The 25,612-nt window shown below is 49.0% G+C and overlaps 1 protein-coding gene across 2 annotated transcripts in view; it reads right to left on the bottom strand.

The window, feature by feature from the left end:
- chrne (cholinergic receptor, nicotinic, epsilon) overlaps positions 1-25,612 on the bottom strand; it is a 111,539-nt gene that overhangs the window by 25,573 nt on the left and 60,354 nt on the right. For both annotated transcript variants that reach the window (XM_085977526.1, XM_085977527.1), the window contains exons 6-8: positions 18,397-18,494; positions 16,936-17,136; positions 12,812-12,926 (exon numbers count right to left, since the gene is read on the bottom strand). In XM_085977526.1, coding sequence (XP_085833652.1) covers positions 12,812-12,926; positions 16,936-17,136; positions 18,397-18,494 — 414 coding nt within the window. The remainder of the gene's footprint in view (positions 1-12,811; positions 12,927-16,935; positions 17,137-18,396; positions 18,495-25,612) is intronic.

Raw genomic sequence — 25,612 nt, 5'->3', positions numbered from 1 at the left:
GAACTAGGGGTCACTGTTTAAAAATAAGGGGTCGCCCATTTAAGAAAGAGATGAGAATTTTGTCTCACAGAGGGTCGTGAGTCTTTGGAACTCTCTTCCTCAGAGGGTGGTGGAAGCAGAGTCTTTGAATATTTTTAAGGCAGAGGTAGATAGATTCTTGATAAGCAAGGGGGTGAAAGGTTATCGGGGGGTGTAATGATCAATAACATGTCATTCTATAGTGGACACTAGGTGGAGCTGTAGAGCTGTATATAGCTGTATGTATAAGACTACACTACCCAGCTATATATATATATTAAGACTACATTACCCATGAGGCACTAGGCTACCCACAAGGCAGCAGTCAAGATGGAAGCCTCTACAGATACTGTACCTAGTCCACATGTGCTCAATAAAAGTGTCTAGCAAAAGCTAGCTGTGTTCATAATAAGAATGTCTATTAATGAACATAAGAGGGGGTAGGCGGGAATGTGGAGTAATCTGATCAGCCATGATCTTATTGAATGGCGGAGCAGGCTCGAGTGGCCGACTCCTGCTCCTAATTCATATGTTCGTATGAATATTTGTAGGTGTCAGCTGTGGCTCAGTGGGTCGTGCGTCTCGCCTCTGAGTCAGAAGGTTGTGGGTTCTGTTGTGTATGTAATATGTGTGCTACTTTGAACCTATGGACAGGACTGCACTACTTGTTGGGCGTAGTGATACGCAGTACCACTCCTGGCCATAGGGGTATAAATAGTACTGTGGGTACTGATCCCCCTCAGTTCCCGCCTGTGGGCATGAAGTAAAGACCTATGTGCAGTCCCTACCTCCAACCAGTAAAGGCCTGTTTGAGTTATACGTTTAAGTCTTTGTGTTAATTGTTCAATACAATACACATACTTAACACTGGCGACGAGTCAGGCTCTTACCCTGCGGCAGTTATTCCAGGCGGCTTCGTCCAAAGACAGGACGTTGAAGAGAGGTTTCAATCCTCAACACCCCACTCAAAACTGAAGGGCAGCAGAAATCCTGACAGCTTCCAGCGACTGGAAGAGACAGGCATTAGGACCCTGAAGCCTCCATCAGCTTGTGAACCGGAGTAAAGACAGGACTGGGGAAGAGAGAGAGGTAGGGCGATAGCGATCGGCAGATAAGGGCCGGGCCGCTTTGAAGTGAGGGGCGCAGCCGGGCCAGCGATCGGGACCAAAGATAAGAGCCGCACTCGGACTGAAAGGCGCGGCGGCTGCAGAAGCTCAAGGTGCGAGAGTCGCGGTGCACAGCGCGGGCTATCGATCGCGGCGAAGATAAGGGCCGCACTCGAGGGCTGAAGGGAGACGGCGTCGGGGGACGGGTGAAGACCGCCAAGCGCGGGAAAACCGCCATTTTGTGGGCGGAGGACGACGGCAAGAGCGGGAAGCCGCCATCTTTGATAACAAGTAAAGAAAAGAAAATCTGAGAAATTGCAAATCTACAATGCCTAAACACGGGAATATTAGCACCTTTGATAGTGACCTCGAAGATTGGGCCATATATGTTGAAAGAGTAAAAAATTATTGTAAGGCCAATAAAATTCGTGACCAAGATAAAGCTCTAACATTATTAAATTTAATGGGTGCGAAGACGTACGGGCAATTGAAACACCTGTTATCACCAGATGAACCGGCGGATAAGACGTTCGATGAGATTGTTACTGTCCTGAAAGATCATCTAAACCCCACGCCGCTGATGCTAGCGGAACGATTTAAATTTTACGACAGAAGGCAGCTACAGCATGAAAGCAATGCTGAATATTTGCTGGAATTGCGTAAATTAGCGAAATATTGCCAGTTTGGAACGGGATTGACAGATGCACTACGAGACAAATTTGTGTGTGGTTTATTTAAACAGGATACACAAAAGCGACTGCTCGAGGAGAATGAGCTGACGCTTGAGAAGGCGGTCACTATGGCAGCAGCACACGAAGCCGCAGCGAGAGGCACGGCAGTAATGCAGCTACGGTCACCGGAGCTCAGTGCACACAAATTGGGTGTGAGTTCTGGCAAATGTTATCGTTGTGGAAAGACAACGCATGATCAGAACCAGTGTTGGTTTAAAAACCAAGAATGTAGAACTTGTGGTAGGCTTGGACATATAGCTAGAGTATGCAGGTCAGGGAAGAAGACCAGCAACAAGAAGTCACCGCAAGGAAAATACGCAAAGGTACACAAGGTGACCGAACAGGAGTCCGATTCAGACGCTAGCAGTAATGAACTGGCTAGCTTAAGCTGTAATGAACTGGCTAGCTTAAGAGTACTCAACGCTGGTAAGGGTGCAGACCTCCAGACAATTTGGGTCACTCTTCAGATAGAAGGAGTCCAAGTAAAACTGGAATTGGACACTGGATCGGCATTGACGGTCATAAATAAGAAAGATTACGGAAAGTTATTCCAACATATTCCCCTACAGGATACGGGGATTATATTGAAAACATACACGGGGCAAAGAGTGTACCCCATTGGGAAAATAGAGGTTGCAGTGGCCCACAAGGGCGAAGACAGTCAAATAATGGACTTATATGTGATATCTGAAGGAGGTCCTCCACTACTAGGATGGGAGTGGATTAGGAAAATGAATATGGACTGGCATTTCCTACAAACAATAACGAGTGAGAACTCGGTGAAGATAGTCGGCCCAGACTCTGGAACGGATGATGGTAAGCCCAACTCAGGTACAAAAGACAAAGTTTCAGCACAGAATTCCACTGAGCAACAACAACATAATTTAACTGTGGATTCTGAGTCTGGCAAGTCTACTGATGTGCCCATTTCTGAGGGACACCGGGCTCGAACTCAACTCCATTTCAAACTACAACAGCAATTAGAACAAATGCTTCGCCGTTTTGAGCAAGAGTTGAATGCAATGAAAGAGTTCTTTGATATAGAGTTGGAGAATCTGGAAAGACAACAGAAGCAGCTGATGGAGAAAATGGAGCAGGAGCACACAAAACGTCTGATGTCAGAGGAGTTAACGGTCAGCCAACTCCTGCATATGCTGAAGGACAGGACTCTGAAATGGGAAAAACTTGAACATGAACTTCAATATTCAAACGAAAGAGGTTCGGAGCTCTCAAAGGTTATTGGAAGAGCTGAGGTGGCAACACAGACTGAGATGACTGCAACAGAGCAGCCCTTGGATGCCAAAAGTACGCTGACTCACGTCAACGTAGAACAACAGACCGCTGAAACAGCTGCTCCGGTAGAGGGATTGCATAGTCCGATCAATCAATCTCCAAAGGAAGTTGAAGTATTAAAATCACAAATGAGGTCACTAGTAAACGACTTGCTGAAAGCCCAGAAAAAGCTGGATGCAGAGGTACACATGAAGAAGTCTCTTCAGGAAAGATGTCTGGATTTGGAACAAGAGCTGGCTAACGTCCAGCTAGGTATGGAGGAAATAGACGACCCTCTCACTGGTCTAGCTCAGGACGACACCGAATATTACGATGTCCTGTTCTGCCCAGCTTGTAACTTCGACTCCCAAAGTGCAGAAATCATGGAGGAGCACCAAAAGTCTACGGAACATCGGGAGAAGCTGGCTCTACGACGGAAACAGGAGGAAGAGAAGGAGGAACTGCGCATGCAGCTGGCAGCTGTGGCAGCTGACAATGGAGCCCAGAGAGTCTCCAAGAAGCAGAAAAGGAAAAGTAAAAACAGAAGATGACCCATCTGAACCATTATCACCTCTACCAGATCACACACGTGGTCCCTCCGAACGGAGCCAATTCAGTTCGGAAGTTCAAACTGTTAAATCCATGGAAGGACTATTGAATGAGTCACTCTAGCAACGTGAACCGACTACACCACAGAGATTGAATCTGTGAACTGTTTTCCGCAGAGACTGAATCTGTGATCTGTTTTTGACATGAAGTTATCTATGTATCTATGTTATTCTGTTATGTAAACCTGAAGTTATATATGTATATATGTTATTACGTTATGTTAAATGGGGAGATGACTGTAAAGCTAGGAAGGGAGGAATGTTGTGTATGTAATATGTGTGCTACTTTGAACCTATGGACAGGACTGCACTACTTGTTGGGCGTAGTGATACGCAGTACCACTCCTGGCCATAGGGGTATAAATAGTACTGTGGGTACTGATCCCCCTCAGTTCCCGCCTGTGGGCATGAAGTAAAGACCTATGTGCAGTCCCTACCTCCAACCAGTAAAGGCCTGTTTGAGTTATACGTTTAAGTCTTTGTGTTAATTGTTCAATACAATACACATACTTAACAGGTTCAAGCTCCACTCCAGAGATAATCCAGGCCAACACTCCCAAAGCCAGTACTGAGGGAGCACTCCACTGTCAGAGGTGCTGCCTTTCAGACAAAATGTTAAACAAAGTCACTGGGGGAGAAATTCGCTATCGCCCCGTTTGGGGTGCAATTATCGGCCGGGTGCAAAGTTTAGCGCCTGGCGTTAATTATCGCCTCCGACTGCAAACTTGGCTTCTCTCGCCCCTGGAGGTGATTGGAGTGCTAAATCAGGCACTACAAACCTCTCTTAAGGCGCTAACGCTGAGGAGCGAGGCGCTACCTCAGAGCGCTGGCGGAGCTCATGTGATGTCAGTCAGCAATGGAACACAGACACACTGGCGCCGGCCAGTTCTTAAAGGGGAGGGTCGATCTTGCTCTCCATCCACACCCTGCTCATTGCAGCCTTGAATCTCGGCCTGGAGAGACCTGTACATCAAATCTGCTGGAAAGAACAATGGAGAGGCCCAGGGAAAGAGCTCAGAGTGCAGCCCCCACAGTCTCTTCTAAATTGATGCAAGGAAGGTCAAATCAAAATGAACCTGCAAAGTGCTGCTCAGTACCCAAAACTCCTTCACACAGCGTTGAATCTCTCCAGAAGTCTCTCTCTCTCTCTCTCTCAGAATGCGTGATGCAAAAATGTCGCCGACAAAAAAAGGCAGGAAGCGGCCGCCTTTAAATAGCGCTCCCCCAGTCCCTTCCCGACTGCAAAACGCTCCCCTCAAACTGTCGTTGCTAGCAGCAGGCGGTAAGGCAGGGGGCACCACTCAATATCCGGTCCGGAGCGTTGCACGCTCGACTGACGTCACGATCTGCGGGTGCAGGAGATCGTGGCGGTAGTGTTTAGCACCACCGCAAAATGTCTGGTCAATTTCGCGAGTGGTGCAAACATCGCCGCGCCCGGGCGCTAGTTGCTTTGCGGCCCATTTGCGCCCTCTTAGGGCGTTAACAGGAGGCACAAAGCAACCAAATTTTTCCCCCATTGACTTTACAATGATATTAGGGTGTAGCGGCTATTCTACTGGACCAGTAATCCACAGAACGGAAGTTCAAAGCCCACCGTGGCAGTTTGAGAATTTCTGCGACGTTGCTTGAAGGTTAAATATTGGCCAGGACACCAGGGAGAGCTCCTCTGCGAAGCTCTTCTTCGAAATAGTGCCCCCGGGGTCTTTTATGTCCACCTGAGAGAGGCGGAAGTCACACCCCCATCCACATCAATGGGGTGGAGGTGGAAAGGGTGGCCAGCTTTAAGTTCCTCGGAGTCCACATCACGGAAGACCTCTCCTGGTCCCTCAACACCTCCTCTCTGGTGAAGAAGGCCCAGCAGCGCCTATATTTCTTGAGGAGGCTGAAGGGATGTAATCTGTCACCCCCGATCCTCTCTAACTTCTACCGCTGCACTATAGAGAGCATCCTGACAAACTGTATCACGGTATGGTACGGCGGCTGTCGCTCCCATGACCGGAAAGCCCTGCAACGAGTAGTCAAAACTGCCCAACGCATTACCGGCACCCGGCTACCGACCATAGAACATATATATCAGAAACGCTGCCTACGGAGGGCACGGACCATCATCAAAGACCCTACCCACCCCAGCCACAGTCTGTTCGCCCTCCTACCATCTGGAAGACGTTACAGATGCATTCGCACCCGTACGACCAGATTTAGGAACAGCTTCTTTCCCAGGGCTGTCATCCTACTGAACTCCACAAATAAACACTAAAGCCTGCACATCTGCCGATGCACTTTATTCACTTTATTATGGTCATATTTATGCTAATATATATGTACAAATGTATGTTGAAATGTTTAAGTGTCCTAATCCAAATTGTACACTCTCGGGAGCCGCAAGCCTACATTTCGTTGTACTGCACTTGTGCACTAACAATGACAATAAAAGTTGATTTGATTTGATTTGATTTGATAGCTGTCCTCGGTTTAACATCTCACTCGATAGACGGCACCTCCGACAGTGCAGCACTCCCTCAGTGTCAGCATGGAGTTTGTGCTCAAGTCCCTGGAGTGGGTCTTTTTTTTTAATTCGCTCATGGGATCTGGACATCGCTGGCAAGGCCGGCATTTATTGCCCATCCCTAGTTGCCCCTTGAGAAGGTGGTGGTGAGCCGCCTTCTTGAACCACTGCAGTCCGTGTGGTGAAGGTGCTCCCACAGCGCTGTTAGGGAGGGAGTTCCAGGATTTTGACCCAGCCACGATGAAGGAACGGCCGATATATTTCTAAGTCAGGATGGTGTGTGACTTGGAGGTGGAACTTGGAGGTGGTGGTGTTCCTATGCGCTTGTTGCCCCTTGTCCTTCTAGGTGGAGGAGGTCGCGGGTTTGGAAGGTGCTGCCGAAGAAGTCTTAGTGAGTTGCTGCAGTGCATCTTGTAGATGGTACACACTGCAGCCACGGTGCGCCGGTGGTGGAGGGAGTGAATGTTTAAGGTGGTGGATGGGGTGCCGATCAAGCGGGCTGCTTTGTCCTGGATGGTGTCGAGCTTCTTGAGTGCTGTTGGAGCTGCACTCATCCAGGCAAGTGGAGAGTATTCCATCACACTCCTTACTTGTGCCTTGTAGATGGTAGAAAGGCTTTGGGGAGTCAGGAGGTGAGACACTCGCCGCAGAATACCCAGCCTCTGACCTGCTGTTGTTGCTACAGTATTTATGTGGCTGGTCCAGTTTAGTTTCTGGTCAGTGGTGACCCCCAGGATGCTGATGGTGGGAGATTTGGCGATGGTAATGCCATTGAATGTCAAGGGGAGGTGGTTAGATTCTCGCTTGTTGGAGATATTCATTGCCTGGCATTTGTGTGGCGTGAATGTTACCTGCCACTTATCAGACCAAGCCTGAATGCTGTTCAGGTCTTTTTGCATGCGGGCACGGACTGCTTCATTGAACCCACGACCTTCTGATTCAGAGATGCGAGAGTGCTACCATTACAATTCTCCTGAGCTGGGGAGGAGAGAAATCAGCCAGGTTCCCTCTGTGTGTCTGTGTGTGTCTGTCTGTGTGTGTGCCTGTGTATGTCTGTGTGTCTGTGTGTGTGCCTGTGTCTGTGTGTGTGTGTGTCTGTGTGTGTGTCTCTGTGTGTGTGTGTCTGTGAGTGTGTCTGTGTGTGTCTGTGTGTGTGTGTGTCTCTTGAGTGTGTGTCTGTGAGTGTGTCTGTGTGTGCCTGTGTGTGTGTCTCTGTGTGTGTGTCTCTGTGTGAGTGTGTCTGTGTGTGTGTGTGCCTGTGTGTGTCTCTCTGTGTGTGTGTGTCTGTGTGTGTGTGTGTGTCTCTGTGTGTGTCTGTGTGTGTGCCTGTGTATGTCTGTGTGTGTGTGTGTGTGCCTGTGTCTGTGTGTGTGTGTGTCTCTGTGTGTGTGTGTCTGTGAGTGTGTGTGTGTCTGTGTATGTCTGTGTGTCTGTGTGTGTGCCTGTGAGTGTGTCTGTGAGTGTGTCTCTGTGTATCTGTATCTGTGTCTGTGTGTGTGTCTGTGTGTGTGTCTGTGTGTGTGTCTGTGTCTCTGTATCTGTGTGTGTGTCTGTGTGTGTGTGTGTCTGTGAGTGTGTCTGTGTGTGTGTGTGTCTGTGTGTGTGTGTGTCTGTGTGTGTGTGTGTCTGTGAGTGTGTCTGTGTGTGTGTGTGTCTGTGTGTGTGTGTCTGTGTGTGTGTGTCTGTGTGTGTGTGTGTCTGTGAGTGTGTCTGTGTGTGTGTGTGTCTGTGTGTGAGTGTGTGTGTGTGTGCCTGTGTCTGTGAGTGTGTCTGTGTGAGTGTGTCTGTGTGTGTGTGTCTGTGTGTGAGTGTGTGTGTGTGTGTGCCTGTGTGTGTGTCTGTGTCTGTGTGTGTGTGTCTGTGTGTGTGTGTGCCTGTGTCTGTGTGTGTGTCTGTGAGTGTGTCTCTGTGTGTGTCTGTGTGTGTGTGTCTGTGAGTGTGTCTGTGAGTGTGTGTGTGTGTGTCTCTGTGTGTGTGTGTGTCTCTGTGTGTGTGTGTGTCTCTGTGTATCTGTGTCTGTGTGTCTGTGTGTGTCTCTGTGTATCTGTATCTGTGTGTGTGTCTATCTGTGTGTGTGTCTCTGTGTGTGTGTCTGTGAGTGTGTCTGCGTGTGTGTGTCTGCGTGTGTGTGTGTGTCTGTGAGTGTGTCTCTGTGTGTGTGTCTGTGTGTGTCTGTGTGTGTGTCTGTGTCTGTGTGTGTGTGTGTCTGTGTGTTTGTGTCTGTGTGTGCGTCTGTGTGTGTGTCTGTGTGTGTCTGTGTCTGTGAGTGTGTCTGTGTGTGTGTGTCTGTGAGTGTGTCTGTGTCTGTGTGTGAGTGTGTGTCTGTGTGTGTCTGTGTGTGTGTGTGTGTGTCTGTGTGTGTGTGTCTGTGTGTGTCTGTGTGTGTGTGTCTGTGTCTGTGAGTGTGTCTGTGTGTGTGTCTGTGTCTGTGTGTGTGTGTGTCTGTGTGTGTGTGCCTGTGTGTGTCTGTGTATGTGTGTCTGTGAGTGCGTCTGTGTGTGTGTGTGTGAGTGTGTCTGTGTGTGTGTGTCTGTGTCTGTGAGTGTGTCTGTGAGTGTCTGTGTGTGAGTGTGTGTGTGTGTGTGTGTCTGTGTGTGTGTGTGTGTGTCTGTGTGTGTGTGTGTGTCTGTGTGTGTGTGTGTGTCTCTGTGTATCTGTATCTGTGTGTGTGTGTATCTGTCTGTATGTCTGGTGGGGACCGGAAGGGATTGGCTACCATTTCTCCTCCCCACCCCACTTCCTACACAGTCAGATAAGCTGTTGACAATGATGATCCAACTTTCCCATGGGGGACACCCACTTGTATAAATACCCAGCAGGCTGCTGGAACATGCCTCAGGGATTTACGACCATTGCCAGTCTGTTTACATAGGTGAGCGAAGGGTGAGGCTACAATCCAGTCCAGCCGGGGCCAGCTGCTGTTTCCCGAGTGCTGTGTAGCGTGGACACTATTAATATGTTTTTTTTAATGAGGCGCTGGAAATGTTGCAGTTGTCGTTCCCCTTTGAGACTCTGGCTCATGGTAACATCTGCCATCGGAATAACGTGCGATCTCCAAAAGTGCAACATTACGGAAGGGAAGGATATACGTTTGCACATTCCCTGCTTCCTGCCTTCGGCCTGCTAGGTCGCTCCAGAGGGCATTAGGAGAGGATCAGGGTGGCAGATCCCCTTCCCTGTTGGAATCCTACCACTCCAGCAGCTCTGTAAGCTCCTGTTTCTGATGTTAGCCCACAGATTACTAGTTTTATAACACGCTGGGCTTTGAAGTGATGACCTCTAGGTTGTTAAGCCCTCGCTTTATACAAATATTCATATGAACATACGAATTAGGAGCAGGAGCAGGCCACTCGGCCCCTCGAGCCTGCTCCGCCATTCAATAAGATCAGGGCCGATCCGATTACTCCACATCCCCGCCTACCCCCCGATAACATTTCACCCCCTTGCTCACCAAGAATCTATCTACCTCTGCCTTAAAAATATTCAAAGACTCTGCTTCCACTGCCCTCTGAGGAAGAGAGTTCCAAAGACTCACGACCCTCTGAGAGAAAAAAATTCTCCTCATCTCTGTCTTAAATGGGCGACCCCTTATTTTTAAACAGTGACCCCTAGTTCTAGATTCTCCCACAAGAGGAAACATCCTCTCCACATCCACCCTGTCCAGACCCCTCAGGATCTTATATGTTTCAATCAAGTCACCTCTTACTCTTCTAAACTCCAGCAGATACAAGCCTAGCCTGTCCAACCTTTCCTCATAAGACAACCCGCCCATTCCAGGTATTAGTCTAGTAAACCTTCTCTGAACTGCTTCCAACCCATTTACATCCTTCCTTAAATAAGGAGACCAATACTGTACACAGTACTCCAGATGTGGTCTCACCAATGGCCTGTATAACTGAAGCATAACCTCCCTACTTTTGTATTCAATTCCCCTCGCAATAAACGATAACATTCTATTAGCTTTCCTAATTACTTGCTGTACCTACATACTAACCTTTTGCGAATTCATGCACTAGCGCACACCCAGATCCCTCTGCATCTCCGAGCTCTGCAATCTCTCACCATTTAGATAATATGCTTCTTTTTTATTCTTCCTGCCAAAATGGACAACTTCACATTTTCCCACATTATACTCCATTTGCCAGATCTTTGCCCACTCACGTAACCTATCTATATCCCTTTGTAGCCTCCTTATGTCCGCTTCACAATTTACTTTCCTACCTATCTTTGTGTCATCAGCAAATTTAGCAACCATACCTTCGGTCCCTTCATCCAAGTCATTTATATAAATTATAAAAAGCCAATATTTTATCCCCTGCATCATGAGATTTTATTTTCTGCAATAACCTTTGATGTGGCACCTTATCAAATGCCTTCTGGAAATCTAAGTACAGTACATCCACTGGTTCCCCTTTATCCACAGCACATGTTACTTCCTCAAAGAACTCCAATAAAGTGGTTAAACATGATTTTCCTTGCACAAAACCATGTTGACTCTGCCTGATTACTTTGAACTTTTCTAAGTGCCCTGCTATAACGTCTTTAATAATAGCTTCTAACATCTTCCCTATGACAGATGTTAAGCTAACTGGCCTGTAGTTTCCTGCTTTCTGTCTCCCTCCCTTTTTGAATAAAGGAGTTACATTTGCTATTTTCTAATCTAATGGAACCTTCCCCGAATCTAGGGAATTTTGGAAAATTAAAACCAACGCATCAACTATCTCACTAGCCACTTCTTTTAAGACCCTAGGATGAAGTCCATCTGGACCCGGGGACTTGTCAGCCCGCAGCTCCAACAATTTGCTCAGTACCACTTCCCTGGTGACTATAATTTTCTTGAATTCCTCCCTCCCTTCCATTTCCTGATTTACAGCTATTACTGGGATGTTACTTGTATCCTCTATAGTGAAGACCGATGCAAAATACCTGTTCAATTCAACTGCCATCTCCTTATTTTCCATTATTAATTCCCCAGACTCACTTTTTATAGGACCAACGCTCACTTTGTTAACTCTTTTCGTTTTTAAATATCTATAGAAACTCTTACTATCTGTTTTTATATTTCTAGCGAGCTTTCTCTCGTACTCTAATTTTTCTCTCCTTATTAATCTTTTAGTCATTCTTTGCTGTTTTTTATATTCTGTCCAATCTTCTGACCTGCCACCCATCTTTGCACAATGATATGCTTTTTCTTTAAGTTTAATACTATCTTAACTTTTTAGTTAGCCACAGATGTTGGATCCTCCCCTTGGAATTTTTCTTTCTTGTTGGAATGTATATATTCTGTGTATTTTGAAATATTCCCTTAAATATCTGCCACTGCAACTCTATTGACCTATCCCTTAACCTAATTTGCCAGTTCACTTTAGCTAGCTCTGCTTTCATGCCCTCATAATTGCCCTTACTTAAGTTTAAAATACTAGTCTTGGACCCACTCCTCTCTCTCAAACTGAATGTAAAATTCAATCATATTATGATCGCTGCTACCTAGGGGCGCCTTCACTATGAGGTCATTAATTAATCCTATCTCGTTGCACAATACCAGGTCTAGTATAGCCTGCTCTCTGGTTGGCTCCAGAACATGCTGTTGTAAGAAATTATCCCGAAAACATTCCATGAACTCCTCATCTATGCTACCTTTGCCCATCTGACCCCTCCATATCCCTCTCCCTCGCCCCCTCCCATATCTCTGTAACTCCTCCAGCCCTACTAGCCTCTGAGCTCTCAGCACTCCTCCAATTCTGGCCTCTTGCCCATCCCTCCGATTTTAATCGCTCCACCATTGGCGGCCGTGCATTCAGCTGCCTGGGCCTTAAGTTCTGGAATTCCCTCCCTAAACCTCTCCGCCTCTCTTTCTCTCTCCTCCTTTAAGACTGTGGTAAACCACTGTTTGTATTCCTGTTTGTATTCCACTGTGTACATGCCTGGACATGCCTCGGCTGACTCCTCCCACAGGTCCTAGTATAAAGGTGACTGCTCCCCAGCCCTTTGTATTTCTGGACCGGTCGACCACTCGAGGCAGACCTCCATTCTGTTGTTAATAAAAGCCTTTGGTTACTCTTCTAACTCTCAGTCTTTTATGAGTAATTGATAGCGCATCAAAGACGCTCCTTATAACCGGCCTCTTTGACCAAGCTTTTGGTCACCTGCCCTAATATCTCCTCATGTGGCTGGGTGTCAAATTCTGTTTGGTAATCGCTGCTTGGAATGTTTTACTACGTTCAAGGCGCTCTATAAATGTGAGTTGTTGTTGCAATCTGGAATTCTCTCCCCCCCCCCCCTCCCAAAAGGCTGGGGATGTTGGAGCTTTCAAGATTGAGAGTGATAGATTTTTGTTGGGTAAGGGTATCGAGGGATATGGAGCAAAGGCTGGTAAATGGTGTTGAGGTGCAGATCAACCATGACCTAACTGAACAGGGGAGCAGGCCCGAGGGGCTGAAGGGCCTCCTCCTGGTCTTAACGTTCCTATATTACTGTCAGCTGTCCTTGTCCTCAGTCCAGTTAGGTGCAGGTGTCAGGATTCCGATTCCAACAACGTGCTACTTTTCTAGTGAGACATGCAGCACTTACTTTCCGATGAGCGGAACATTCAGCGACGTTTCCGGAATCTTCTTTGAAATCAGGATCAGAAAGACGGTCTGAGCTAGCAGGACAGATACGGCGAGCGTACATTTCTGACCCCCGGCTTTATATATGTATATTTTAAAAAAAATTAAAAGGAAACTTTAATTAGTGACAAAATACTTTTTAAAACGTATTTATTTCACCAGGATATCACTGAGTTCCGCGGTTGCATAAAAATGACGATAAGGAAGCAGGCCGATCGGCCCAACCCGTCCGTGTTCACGTCTATCCTCCGTGTGCCACCACTCTGTCTCCATAGTCCTTCATAATAGTTTAAATATTAAATAGTTGCCCCCCCCCCCCACCCTCCCCCGCTCTCCATATTAAAGCTCTTACATTTGATCTTATATCTGTGTCCCTTCATTCAACCGGGACTGTCACTAGAGAGGGATAAGAACATAAGAATTAGGAGCAGGAATAGGCCACTCGGCGCCTCAAGCCTGCCCCGCCATTCAATAAGATCATGGCTGATCTGATCTTGGGCTCAAAGCCACTTCCCGCCCGCTCCCCATAACCCTTCACTCCCTTATCTTGCAAAAATCTGTCTATCTCCACTTTAAATGTATTTAATGACCCAGCCTCCACTGCTCTCCGGGGCAGAGAATTCCACAGATTTACGACCCTCTGAGAGAAGAAATTCCTCCTCATCTCCGTTCTAAAAGGGCGACCCTTTATTCTGAGACTGTGCCCCCGAGTTCTAGATTTCCCCACGAGGGGAAACATCCTCTCAGCATCTACCCTGTCGAGTCCCCTCAGTATCTTATATGTTTCAATAAGATCACCTCTCATTCTTCTAAATTCCAATGCGTATAGGCCCAACCTGCTCAACCTTTTCTAGCCTCTTACATTTGATCTTATATCTGCTTCCCTTCATTTAACCAGGACTGTCACTGGCGACGGGTGATGAGTCATTTCAATTAAGGATCTTTACAACACATGAACACACAAACCCCCCCTTTCCTAAATGGTCGAGCCCAGAACGGGACCACTCGCACATTCCTCAAGCCATCACCTTGGAAACTGGACCGTCCCACTCCAGGCCGGTCAGCCTGGACTTTCAGCAGCTCATTGGGCAGCCAGCACTCTAATGCTGGAGCCAATGAGTGGACTGCAATTAGAATTAGTTCCTCCTGTATGCTTCAGAGACCTGGACCATGTACAGCAGGCACCTCAAAGGTACCACCAACGCTGCCTCTGCAAGATCCTGCAAATCCATTGGCAGGATAGGCGCACCAACGCCAGTGTTCTCGCTCAGGCCAACATCTCCAGCATCGAAGCTTTGACCATGCTCGATCAGCTCCGATGGGCGGGCCACATCGTCCATCCGCATGCCCGATACAAGACTCCCAAAGCAAGCGCTCTACTCAGAGCTCCGACATGGCAAGAGAGCCCCAGGTGGGCAGAGAAAACGCTTCAAAGACACCCTCAAAGCCTCCCTGAAAAAGTGCAACATCCCCACCGACACCTGGGAATCCCCGGCCCAAGACCGCACAAAGTGGAGGAGAAGCATCCGGGAAGGCGCCGAACACCTCAAGTCTCTTCGCCGGGAGCAAGCGGAAGCCAAGCGCAGGCAGCGCAAGGAGTGCACGTCAACCCAATCACCCCACCCACCCACCCCCTTCAACCACCGTCTGCCCCACCTGTGACAGAGACGGTAGGTCCCGCATTGGACTCATCAGTCACCTGAGAACTCATTTTTAGCGCGGAAGCAAGTCATCCTCGGTTCCGAGGGACTGCCTAAGAGGAAGAAGTTGTTCCTCCTTGCGCTAGAGGGCAACCTTCACCGCTTTGGCTGGAGGAACAAGCATTTCTTGGGTCGATTCTACATCGTGCTATTGTAACTCTCACTTGGGCAGATTAAGGGTTGGTGCGGGCCGGGGATCAATGGAGAAGATTCAGGAGCAAGTGGAATTCGGGAACTCTCCCCAGAAGGCTGGTGATGCTGGGGGACAGTTGGAGCTTTAAAGACTGAGATCGATAAGGTTTTTGTTGGATAAGGGGGTCGAGGGATACGGAGCCCAGGCGGGTAAATGGAGTTGAGGTAACATAGAATGGCGGAGCAGGCTCGAGGGGCTGAATGGTCTCCTGTTCCTGTCATTGGAGGAGGGAGAGGGGAAGATTTTGATTCCCGTTACATAATGGGATTGAATCAAACCTGGTTCATGGCTGCACCTGTACTGATACTAATTCAGGCTCTCCAAACAATGCCGTCCTTCTCGTCCTGGTGATCACTCATTGACTTTTAAGAATCGTCCCCAAGGTAACAAGATTTCTTTCCCCGACCCCCATCCCTCCCAAGTTATCTACCCTCTTCTGAAGGCACTGATTTATGATGGAACAGTAAAATCAGCCAACTGACCATTTTTCCATGGTGGGGGGTGGTGGGCTGGAAGGGGAGCAGACTATTCCACCTGGGATGGCGTCGCTATTTGAAACCTGATTCTGATCTTACCTGAAACCCACACCATCCAGGAGAGAAGAAAAAGAAAGACTTGCATTTATATAGCGCATTTCACCACCTCAGGACACCCCAAAGTGCTTTACAGCCAATGAAGTACTTTTTGAAGTGTGGTCACTGTTGTAATGTAGGAAATGCGGCAGCCAATTTGCGCACAGCAAGCTCCCACAAACAGCAACGTGACAATGACCAGAAAATCTGATTTTAGTGATGATGCTTATGGGATAAATATTGGCCAGGGTACCGGGGAGAACTCCCCTGCGCTTCTTCGAAATAGTGACATGGGATCCTTAATGTCCACCTGAGAGAGCAGATGGGGCCTCGGTTTAACGTCTCATCTGAAAAACAGCACCTCCGACAGTGCGGCACTCCCTCAGTACTGCCCCTCCGACAGTGCGGCGCTCCCTCAGTACTGCCCCTCCGACAGTGCGGCACTCCCTCAGTACTGCCCCTCCGACAGTGCGGCACTCCCTCAGTACTGCCCCTCCGACGGTGCGGCGCTCCCTCAGTACTGCCCATCTGACAGTGCGGTGCTCCCTCAGTACTGCCCCTCCGACAGTGCGGCGCTCCCTCAGTACTGCCCCTCCGACAGTGCGGCGCTCTCTCAGTACTGCCCCTCCAACTGTGCGGCGCTCACTCAGTACTGCCCCTCCGACAGTGCTGCGCTCCCTCAATACTGCCCCTCCGACAGTGCAGCACTCCCTCTACTGCCCCTCCGACAGTGCGGCGCTCTCTCAGTACTGCCCCTCCGACAGTGCGGCACTCCCTCAGTACTGCCCCTCCGACAGTGCTGCGCTACCTCAATACTGCCCCTCCGACAGTGCAGCACTCCCTCAGTACTGCCCCTCCGACAGTGCGGCGCTCCCTCAGTACTGCCCCTCCGACAGTGCGGCGCTCCCTCAGTACTGCCCCTCCGACAGTGCGGCACTCTCTCAGTACTGCCCCTCCGACTGTGCGGCGCTCACTCAGTACTGCCCCTCCGACAGTGCAGCACTCCCTCAATACTGCCCCTCCGACAGTGCGGCGCTCCCTCAGTACTGCCCCTTTGACAGTGCAGCGCTCCCTCAATGCTGCCCCTCCGACAGTGCGGCGCTCCCTCAGTACTACCCCTCCGACAGTGCGGTGCTCCCTCAGTACTGCCCCTCCGACAGTGCGACCCTCCCTCAGTACTGCCCCCCGACAGTGCGGCGCTCCCTCAGTACTGCCCCTCCGACAGTGCGACCCTCCCTCAGTACTGCCCCCCGACAGTGCGGCGCTCCCTCAGTACTGCCCCTCCAACAGTGCAGTGGTCCCCCTCTAACAGTGCGGCGCTCCCTCAGTACTGCCCCTCCGACAGTGCGGTGCTCACTCAGTACTGCCCCTCCGACAGTGCCGCGCTCCCTCAAAACTGCACTGACGTGTGTGCCTGAATTTTGGTGCTCGAGTCTCTGGAGTGGCTCTCAAACCCACAACCTTCTAACTCAGAGGCGAGAGAGTGCTGCCCACTGAGACACTGTGGGGATGAGGGTCCGATACCCTGGCTGATGGTGGTGCGAGGCAGGCTTGACGGTCCACCTGGCCTTTCCCCTGCCCATCAATTTCGTATGTCCGTATAAAATCTTTGACTCTTTACCTTGTGCCGGCAGGAAGTAGACCAGAACCCCCAGCGAGGAGATGAGGACACAGGGGGCAATTATGTTAATGATGTAGAAGAGTGGTTTCCGCTGAATGATCAGGAAGAAGATGATCTCCTGGTACTCAGTGTCACCCAGTGAGAACTGGCTGTTAATGTTCCTCTTTGCTGGCTTATGCTTTATTGTCCACTCGCCGTTTTCTGACAAGAAAAAAGAATAGTGTTTTTTTTTTAGATGGTTACCTTTGGATACTAAATTTGATCAAACAATCTGGGGGCACACCGTGACACTGGTAGAAGGAAGAACTGAGAGCTTTATATAATACGCTTACAGTGATACCAGGGAGCGAGTTACACAGACAGTAATGGATATCTGTGAGTGAGTTATATAAATATAAGACCATAAGAAATAGGAGCAGGAATAGGCCACTTGGCCCCTGAAGCCTGCTCCGCCATTCAATACGATCATGGCTGATCTTGGGCTCAAAGCCACTTCCCTGCCCGCTCCCCATAACCCTTCACTCCCTTATCTTGCAAAAATCTGTCTATCTCCACCTTATATGTATTTAATGACCCAGCCTCCAGGGCTCTCTGGGGCAGAGAATTCCACAGATTTACGACCCTCTGAGAGAAGAAATTCCTCCTCTTCTCAGTTCTAAAAGGGCGACCCCTTATTCTGAGACTATGCCGCCGAGTTCTAGATTTCCCCACGAGGGGAAACATCCTCTCAGCATCTACCCTGTCGAGCCCCCTCAGAATCTTATGTTTCAATAAGATCACCTCTCATTCTTCTAAACTCCAATGAGTATAGGCCCAACCCGCTCAACCTTTCTTCATAAGTCAACCCCCTCATCTCCGGAATCAACCCCGTGAATCGTCTCTGAACTGCTTCCAGAAAGACTTGCATTTCTCCAGCGCCTTTCACAACCACCGGACATCCCAAAGCGCTGACGTAAGAAAACTACTCGGCACTTGGTCTAAGCGTTAAACAAAGCTTTAATCAACTGTTTTACAACATGGAGGTCTAGTTGTGTCCTTCACTAGTTCCTGTTAAGAATGTCCTGCGCAAGCTGGGCCCGTGCCCGAGTATTTATACTCTCCCTGGACAGCGCCACCCGCAGGCCACTCAGTACTATTTCCTAAGTCTTCCTTTCATGAATGACTGATTCATGTCAAGCGTTTCACAGACAATTAAGTATTTTTTAGTTCAGCGCTGGGTCACACGGCAGGCCATAGCCAGGGGGCAGCGGGGCTGGGCAGAAGGAGAAAAAGTGACGCAACAGGCCAGGAACATGTGAGTGTGGTCAGAGGGCAGGCCAGGGACAGGCACTCTCCCTGGTGGAATTAAATGGACAATGTTTGAGGGCGGTGAACAGACAACCCCGTGAGAACAAATTGGAGCTACTGCCCAAAAGTTCAAAAGGAAACAAAAGAAAATCTAGTGGGATTATTTAACTGTACCAGTGAAATCTTCAGGATCTATGTGGATCCACTCAATCAGCTTTCCATCATCTTCCGTTAGCTCCAAGTTGATTTCACGGGCACTGTATGCGTGTGACCTGAAAACAAAGCAGAATTGATGTCTTCTTCTAACCAATCAATTCCTTCCTCTTAATAACAACAGAAAATGCTGGAAAAACTCAACAGGCCAGGCAACATCCGTGGAGAGAGTAGAGTCAACGTTTCGAGTCAAAACCCTTCTACAGAACCCTTCTACAGGTTAACTGGGTCCCTCTCTATGGTCACATTCACTTAACTATTCCACCATGCAACCCTCACACTTCCTATCACTGTGATGCCATGAAAAGAACTACTTACAGCACACAGGGAGGGTCCTTTGTATCCTTCTAAGCATCTATGCTATGCATTCACTGCACTCACTCCTTCCATGGTCCATGAAGGAGCTTAGTCGCAAGGGTATTGAAAACATGGTCATTGTTCAGAATAGAATGACATCTCTTGAGGAGCGATCGTCAGCTATTGGGCAAACAAAGCAGACCTTCATGCAAGTCCTCTGGAGTAGGACTTCCAGTACAGAAATGGGTCCTCATGGCCCCCCTGCAGTGCAGCAAAGTGCTATCAAGCCACTTGCTACCTCTGAAGTGGGGCTGACCCATGAGAGGGATGTTGGTGTAGACAACAAGGAAGTGGGGGCTCCTCTCCAAGCACTCATACGACCATGCCACAGCAAAGCTCTCGGTCAGAGCCCCACCAGAGTCCTCACCCAAATGAGATGGGCGTCTCAGCCTCTGCACAGCCGTAGGAGCAGCAGACTGTTGGCGAGCCCGCACAGGTTCGCCACCCCAGAGGATGCCCGCCAAAGGCGTCGAGACAGGAGCAGCAAGAGAGCGAGCAAGGGCCTCCACATCTGCTGAATCCACAGGGGAAGCACCACGTAGTAGCACGCATAAGAGGAAGATAAAGCACAAGTAGTCACAAGGGTAGTCACTTGGGTGCCGTGTTGTTTTGTTTTTGGACCAGCCATCATTGTGATTGTATCATAAAGTGTTTTGATGGCAAACTGTTGAAGTTCTGGCCTGTGTCATTTCGCAAATGGGACTTTCACATTGAGGGCTTAGGGCGACTTGCGATTATCAGAATGGTGGTCAGAGTGATAGGATTCCGTAGGTTCTTGTCCATTGTCGATGGTGTGGTAAGAAGGAGCGAGACTAAACTGTTTGATTGTGCAGGCTAAGCAAATCTGGCCAGGATGAGTGCGTCCCTTGCATCCCAGGCAGCAATATGGTGGCGCTCTGGCGCCTTCTGGCCTGTGCACCTTCAGGTGGGTGACTAGCAGCTTGGTGCTCCTGTTGATGTTGGTGCTGCTGTTGCTCATGGTTCTGCTGCTGCCGCAGCTGGTCTTCATCCGAATCTGATGTCCAGGAGGAAAGGAATTAAATGGTCGTCATGCTTCTGGTATGTGCCTCAGTTGAGGAAGCGCTTAGTCAAGGTGGGGAGAGGGGTTTCCAAGGAGGTCACACTGAAGATGGGTGTCCGGCTCCAAACTTCCACAACACTGAGTATGCCTGCTAAAAGTTCCCCCAGACCTGAAACAACAAAGTTCTGCCACCTGCAAATGATCATGGGTGAAAATTCCTTTGTAATGGTGGAGCTGCAGCTGTTCGTAAGCAATCCACTAGTGAGGCCGCCAGGATTACCTGGCGTGTTCCAGAGGAAGCGTGTAGGATGGGGGAAATGTGTTAAAATCAGAAAGGCCTCAAAATGGGATTATAGAGGCAATTAATTGGTTCTTAAGGGCCTATCCCGCCTCTTGGAGGCGGGATGGAAAGCGGGTCAGAAAACACGCACCTGGGAAAATTGCTCGGAGGCGGGAACAGGCCTACCCGCCAGTTTGGCGATTTTAACAACTCGCACGCCTCCAAACCCACCTCCTCGGGGCTGGGAAAATCGAGCCCACCGAGTCATAGACATAGGGGGAGAAATTCGGTTGATAGCGCCACCGATTAACGCCTAAAGAGGCCGAGAAGTGGGGCGCTAGCCAATTTCCGGGCGGGCGCAATGCGCCTAGCGCCTCGCCCCATATTGAGCATGCATTTAGCGCCGGCGCTAAATCTTAGCGCCCGCTCATGGGCGCAGGCTGATTATGATGTCATTTGAGTGTGCAACGCCTTTTGGGTGCCCCGGACCGGAAATTCAGTGGCGCCCCCCCTCCGTAGCGCCTGGCGCTAATAGTGACAGCTTACCTGGGCCATACCAAGTCGCTCTCGGGCTGGAGGAGCGTTATTTAAAGGGGACTGGTGTGGTTTAAAAGCGGCAGCCATTTTTGGATCACAACTTCCCGAGAGCTACAAAGAGTTGCTGAGCTGCACACTGCGAGCCATTTGACCACTGAGCCAGCGCAGGCAGACAATCTTCAGCCTTCTGACCATCACCTTGCTGTTGGTGAGCCTTGACAACGGGGAACCTTCCTGTGGGCACTTATTATGGGGGCTGCATTGGAGGGGAACGTCCTGCTGCTGAATCATCTGGAAAGGGCACTGAGACGCAGGGAGAGGGGGGCGGGCATGGCCAGACGGAGGAGGGCCAACAGATGTCGCCACAGCAGACCTTACGCTGGCAGGGTTATCCGACAGCAGTTTTCCTAAATGAACATGTCGGAGGAGCAGTGTGTCAGAAGGCTGCGATTTAGAAAGGAGGTGGTGACTGTGCCAGCTGCTTCAACCAGATCTGCAGCCTCAGATAAGGTGCAGGACATCTCTGTCGGCGGCTGAGAAGATGGCTGCTGGCCTGAACTTCTACGCGAGCGGCTCTTCTCAGGCTGCGCGTCAGAGGCTGATCAGAAGTAGCTTCTAGGCCCCTCTCACGGAATGCTTGCTGCCATTCCAAGAACAGGAATGGAACCGGTCTGATACCCCCAAGCCTGTGAAGGGCAAGATGCATGTAAATAGCAGGCATGGCCATTGTAAATGAAGAAAGTGTTTCATTACACAAAATGTGGTTCCTTCAAACATGAGAAAGCTATGGCAACAGAAAGCAAAACTAATACACTGACACATAACTGCCTCTCACACCCGGGAGACTGTCCAAAACATAAATCACATTCCGACCATCTTCCTTGGCCTTGATTCCACTGCACCAACCAAAGCATCCAATGCCCGATCAGTGAGGCGTTCCGCCCTCTGCCTCACCCTTTCCATGTCTTGCTAGGCTGGTGAGCCACAGGTAGGCTCCCACCGCTTTGAAGGCCGACAAGGCAGTGAGTGTGTCTGGTGATGTCAATTGACCTGCCCCTTTAAGAGCTGGCCGGCGCCACTGTGTCTCAGGGAAAGTGATTATTGACAGCACCCTCGCTGCGCCCCGCTGCGGCGAAATTGGGTTGCGCCACCGGGTTAGCGCCTTTAGGGGCGCTGCAACCCAATATCGCGCTAGGTGGCGCTAAACTTTGCGCATCGCCAGGACTAGTGCCCCAAATGCAGCTATACCGAATTTCTAGGCCATAGAGTCATAGTCATAGAGTCATAATGGCACAGAAGGAGGCCATTTGGCCCATCGAGTCCGTGTCGGCTCTCTCTGGAACAATCCAGTCAGTCCCATTCCCCCACTCTATCCCCGTAGCCCTGCAAGTTGATTTCCCTCAAGTGCCTATCCAGTCTCCCCTTGAAAACATTGAGGCCTAGTGTTGTGTATGTAACCTGTTCCACCTTAAGAGAGCTTAAGCCTGTTCCACCTTAAGAGATGTACTACTTTCTCAGGCTGCTGTAGACGTAATACCGGGGGTGAACACACCGGTATATAAGCACTGTGCAGTAATCTTGTATTCAGTATAGTCCCTACCTCCAACCAGTAAAGACCTGTTTTTATTGTTACTCATTAGTCTGTTTTAATTAACTAAATAATTCACAGACTTAACACTGGCGACGAGTCAGGTTCTTACCCTGCGGCAGTTATTCCACGGCGGTTGAAGAGAGGTTTCAAACCTCACCACTCACCACCCCACTGGAAGTGACAGGCATTAGGACCCTGAAGCCTCCATCAGCTTGTGAACCGGAGTAGAAGACAGGACTGGGGAAGAGAGAGGTACAGGGCGATAGCGATCGGCAGATAAGGGCCGGGCCGCTTTCAAGTGCGAGGCGCAGCCGGGCCATCGATCGCATCCGCTGATAAGGGCCGCACTCGGGGGCTGAAGGGAGACGGCGTCGGGGGACGGGTGAGGACCGCCAAGCGTGGGAAAACCGCCATTTTGTGGGCGGAGGACGACGGCAAGAGCGGGAAGCAGCCATCTTTGATAACAAGTAAAGAAAATAAAATCTGAGAAATTGCAAATCTACAATGCCTAAACACGGGAATATTAGCACCTTTGATAGTGACCTCGAAGATTGGGCCATATATGTTGAAAGAGTAAAAAATTATTGTAAGGCCAATAAAATTCGTGACCAAGATAAAGCTCTAACATTATTAAATTTAATGGGTGCGAAGACATACGGGCAATTGAAACACCTGTTATCACCAGATGAACCGGCGGATAAGACGTTCGATGAGATTGTTACTGTCCTGAAAGATCATCTAAACCCCACGCCGCTGATGCTAGCGGAACGATTTAAATTTTACGACAGAAGGCAGCTACAGCATGAAAGCAATGCTGAATATTTGCTGGAATTGCGTAAATTAGCGAAATATTGCCAGTTTGGAACGGGACTGACAGAGGCACTTCGAGACAAATTTGTGTGCGGTTTATTTAAACAGGATACACAAAAGCGACTGCTCGAGGAGAATGAGCTGACGCTTGAGAAGGCGGTCACTATGGCAGCAGCACACGAAGCTGCAGCGAGAGGCACGGCAGTAATGCAGCTACGGTCACCGGAGCTCAGTGCACACAAATTGGGTGTGAGTTCTGGCAAATGTTATCGTTGTGGAAAGACAACGCATGATCAGAACCAGTGTTGGTTTAAAAACCAAGAATGTAGAACTTGTGGTAGGCTTGGACATATAGCTAGAAGGTCAGCGAAGAAGACCAGCAACAAGAAGTCACCGCAAGGGAAATACGCAAAGGTACACAAGGTGGCCGAACAGGAGTCTGATTCAGACGCAAGCAGTATTGAACTGGCTAGCTTAAGGGTACTCAACGTTGGTAAGGGTGCAGACCTCCAGACAATTTGGGTTACTCTTCAGATAGAAGGAGTCCAAGTAAAAATGGAATTGGACACTGGATCGGCATTGTCGGTCATGAATAAGAAAGATTACAGAAGGTTATTCCAACATATTCCCCTACAGGATACGGAGATTATATTGACAACCTACACGGGGCAGAGAGTGTACCCCATCGGGACAATAAAGGTTGCAGTGGCCAACAAGGGCGAAGGAAGTCAAATAATGGACTTATATGTGCTACCGGAGGGAGGTCCACCACTACTAGGCCGGGAGTGGTTTAGAAACATAAATATGGACTGGCATTCGCTAAAAGCCATAAAGAGTGAGAACTCGGTGCAGATAATCAGCCCAGACTCTAGAACTGATGATGGTAAGACCAACCCATGTGCAAAAGACAAAGTTTCAGCACAGGATTCCACTGAGCAACAACAACATAGTTTAACAGAGAATTCTGAGTCTGTCAAGTCTACTGATATGCACATTTTTGAGGGACACTGGGCTCGAACTCAACTCCATTTCAAACTACAACAGCAATTAGAACAAATGATTCGCCGTTTTGAGCAAGAGATGAATGAAATAAAAAAGTTCTTTGTTACAGAGTGGGAGAATCTGGAAAGTCAACAGAAGCAACTGATGGAGAAAATGGAGCAGGAGCACACCAACCATCTGCGCGAGGAGGCCGAACGAATCAAAGCTGATTCAGGTTCTGAAGGTGCGTGCCATAATCTGGTGTCAGAAGAGTTAACGGTCAGCCAACTCCTTCATATGCTGAGGGACAAGACTCTGAAATGGGAAAAACTTGAACACGAGCTGCGATCTTCAAAGGAAAAGGGTTCGGAGCTCTCAAAAGTCATTGAGATGGCTGATGTGACGACACAGACTGAAACGACTGCAACAGAGCAGCCATTGGATGCCAAAAGTACGCTGACTCACGTCAATGTAGAACAACAGACCGCTGAAACAGCTGCTCCGGTAGAGGGATTGCATAGTCCGATCAATCAATCTCCAAAGGAAGTTGAAGTATTAAAATCACAAATGAGGTCACTAGTAAACGACTTGCTGAAAGCCCAGAAAAAGCTGGATGCAGAGGTACACATGAAGAAGTCTCTTCAGGAAAGATGTCTGGATTTGGAACAAGAGCTGGCTAACGTCCAGCTGGGTATGGAGGAAATAGACGACCCTCTCACTGGTCTAGCTCAGGACGACACCGAATATTACCATGACCTGGTGGACGACACCGAATATTACGATGTCCTGTCCTGCCCAGCTTGTAACTTCGACTCCCAAAGTGCAGAAATCATGGAGGAGCACCAAAAGTCTACGGAACATCGGGAGAAGCTGGCTCTACGACGGAAACAGGAGGAAGAGAAGGAGGAACTGCGCATGCAGCTGGCAGCTGTGGCAGCTGACAATGGAGCCCAGAGAGTCTCCAAGAAGCAGAAAAGGAAAAGGAAAAACAGAAGATGACCCATCTGAACCATTATCACCTCTACCAGATCACACACGTGGTCCCTCCGAACGGAGCCAAATCAGTTCGGAAGTTCAAGCTGTTAAATCCATGAAAGGACTATTGAATGAGTAACGTGAACCGACTACACCACAGAGATTGAATCTGTGAACTGTTTTCCGCAGAGACTGAATCTGTGATATGTTACGTTAAACATGAAGTTATATATGTATATATGTTATTACGTTATGTTAAATGGGGGGGATGACTATAAAGCTAAGAAGGGAGGAGTGTTGTGTATGTAACCTGTTCCACCTTAAGAGAGCTTAAGCCTGTTCCACCTTAAGAGATGTACTACTTTCTCAGGCTGCTGTAGACGTAATACCGGGGGTGAACACACCGGTATATAAGCACTGTGCAGTAATCTTGTATTCAGTATAGTCCCTACCTCCAACCAGTAAAGACCTGTTTTTATTGTTACTCATTAGTCTGTTTTAATTAACTAAATAATTCACAGACGTAACACCTAGAAATTCAGTTAAGGCCCGCCAGCAGGCTAACGCCCAAAAGTTAGCGCTGCGCGCGGAGCCAGGTGCGCCCGTCAGATATTCGGCTTTTGCG

This window comes from Somniosus microcephalus, unplaced genomic scaffold (assembly GCF_052327205.1).
Source record: "Somniosus microcephalus isolate GS21.2 unplaced genomic scaffold, FLI_Smic_1.0 unresolved_chr4, whole genome shotgun sequence".
In the NCBI taxonomy this organism is placed as follows: Eukaryota; Metazoa; Chordata; class Chondrichthyes; order Squaliformes; family Somniosidae; genus Somniosus; species Somniosus microcephalus.
The sequence above is the reverse complement of the archived record's forward strand: the minus strand, read 5'-3'. Positions and strand labels throughout refer to the sequence as shown.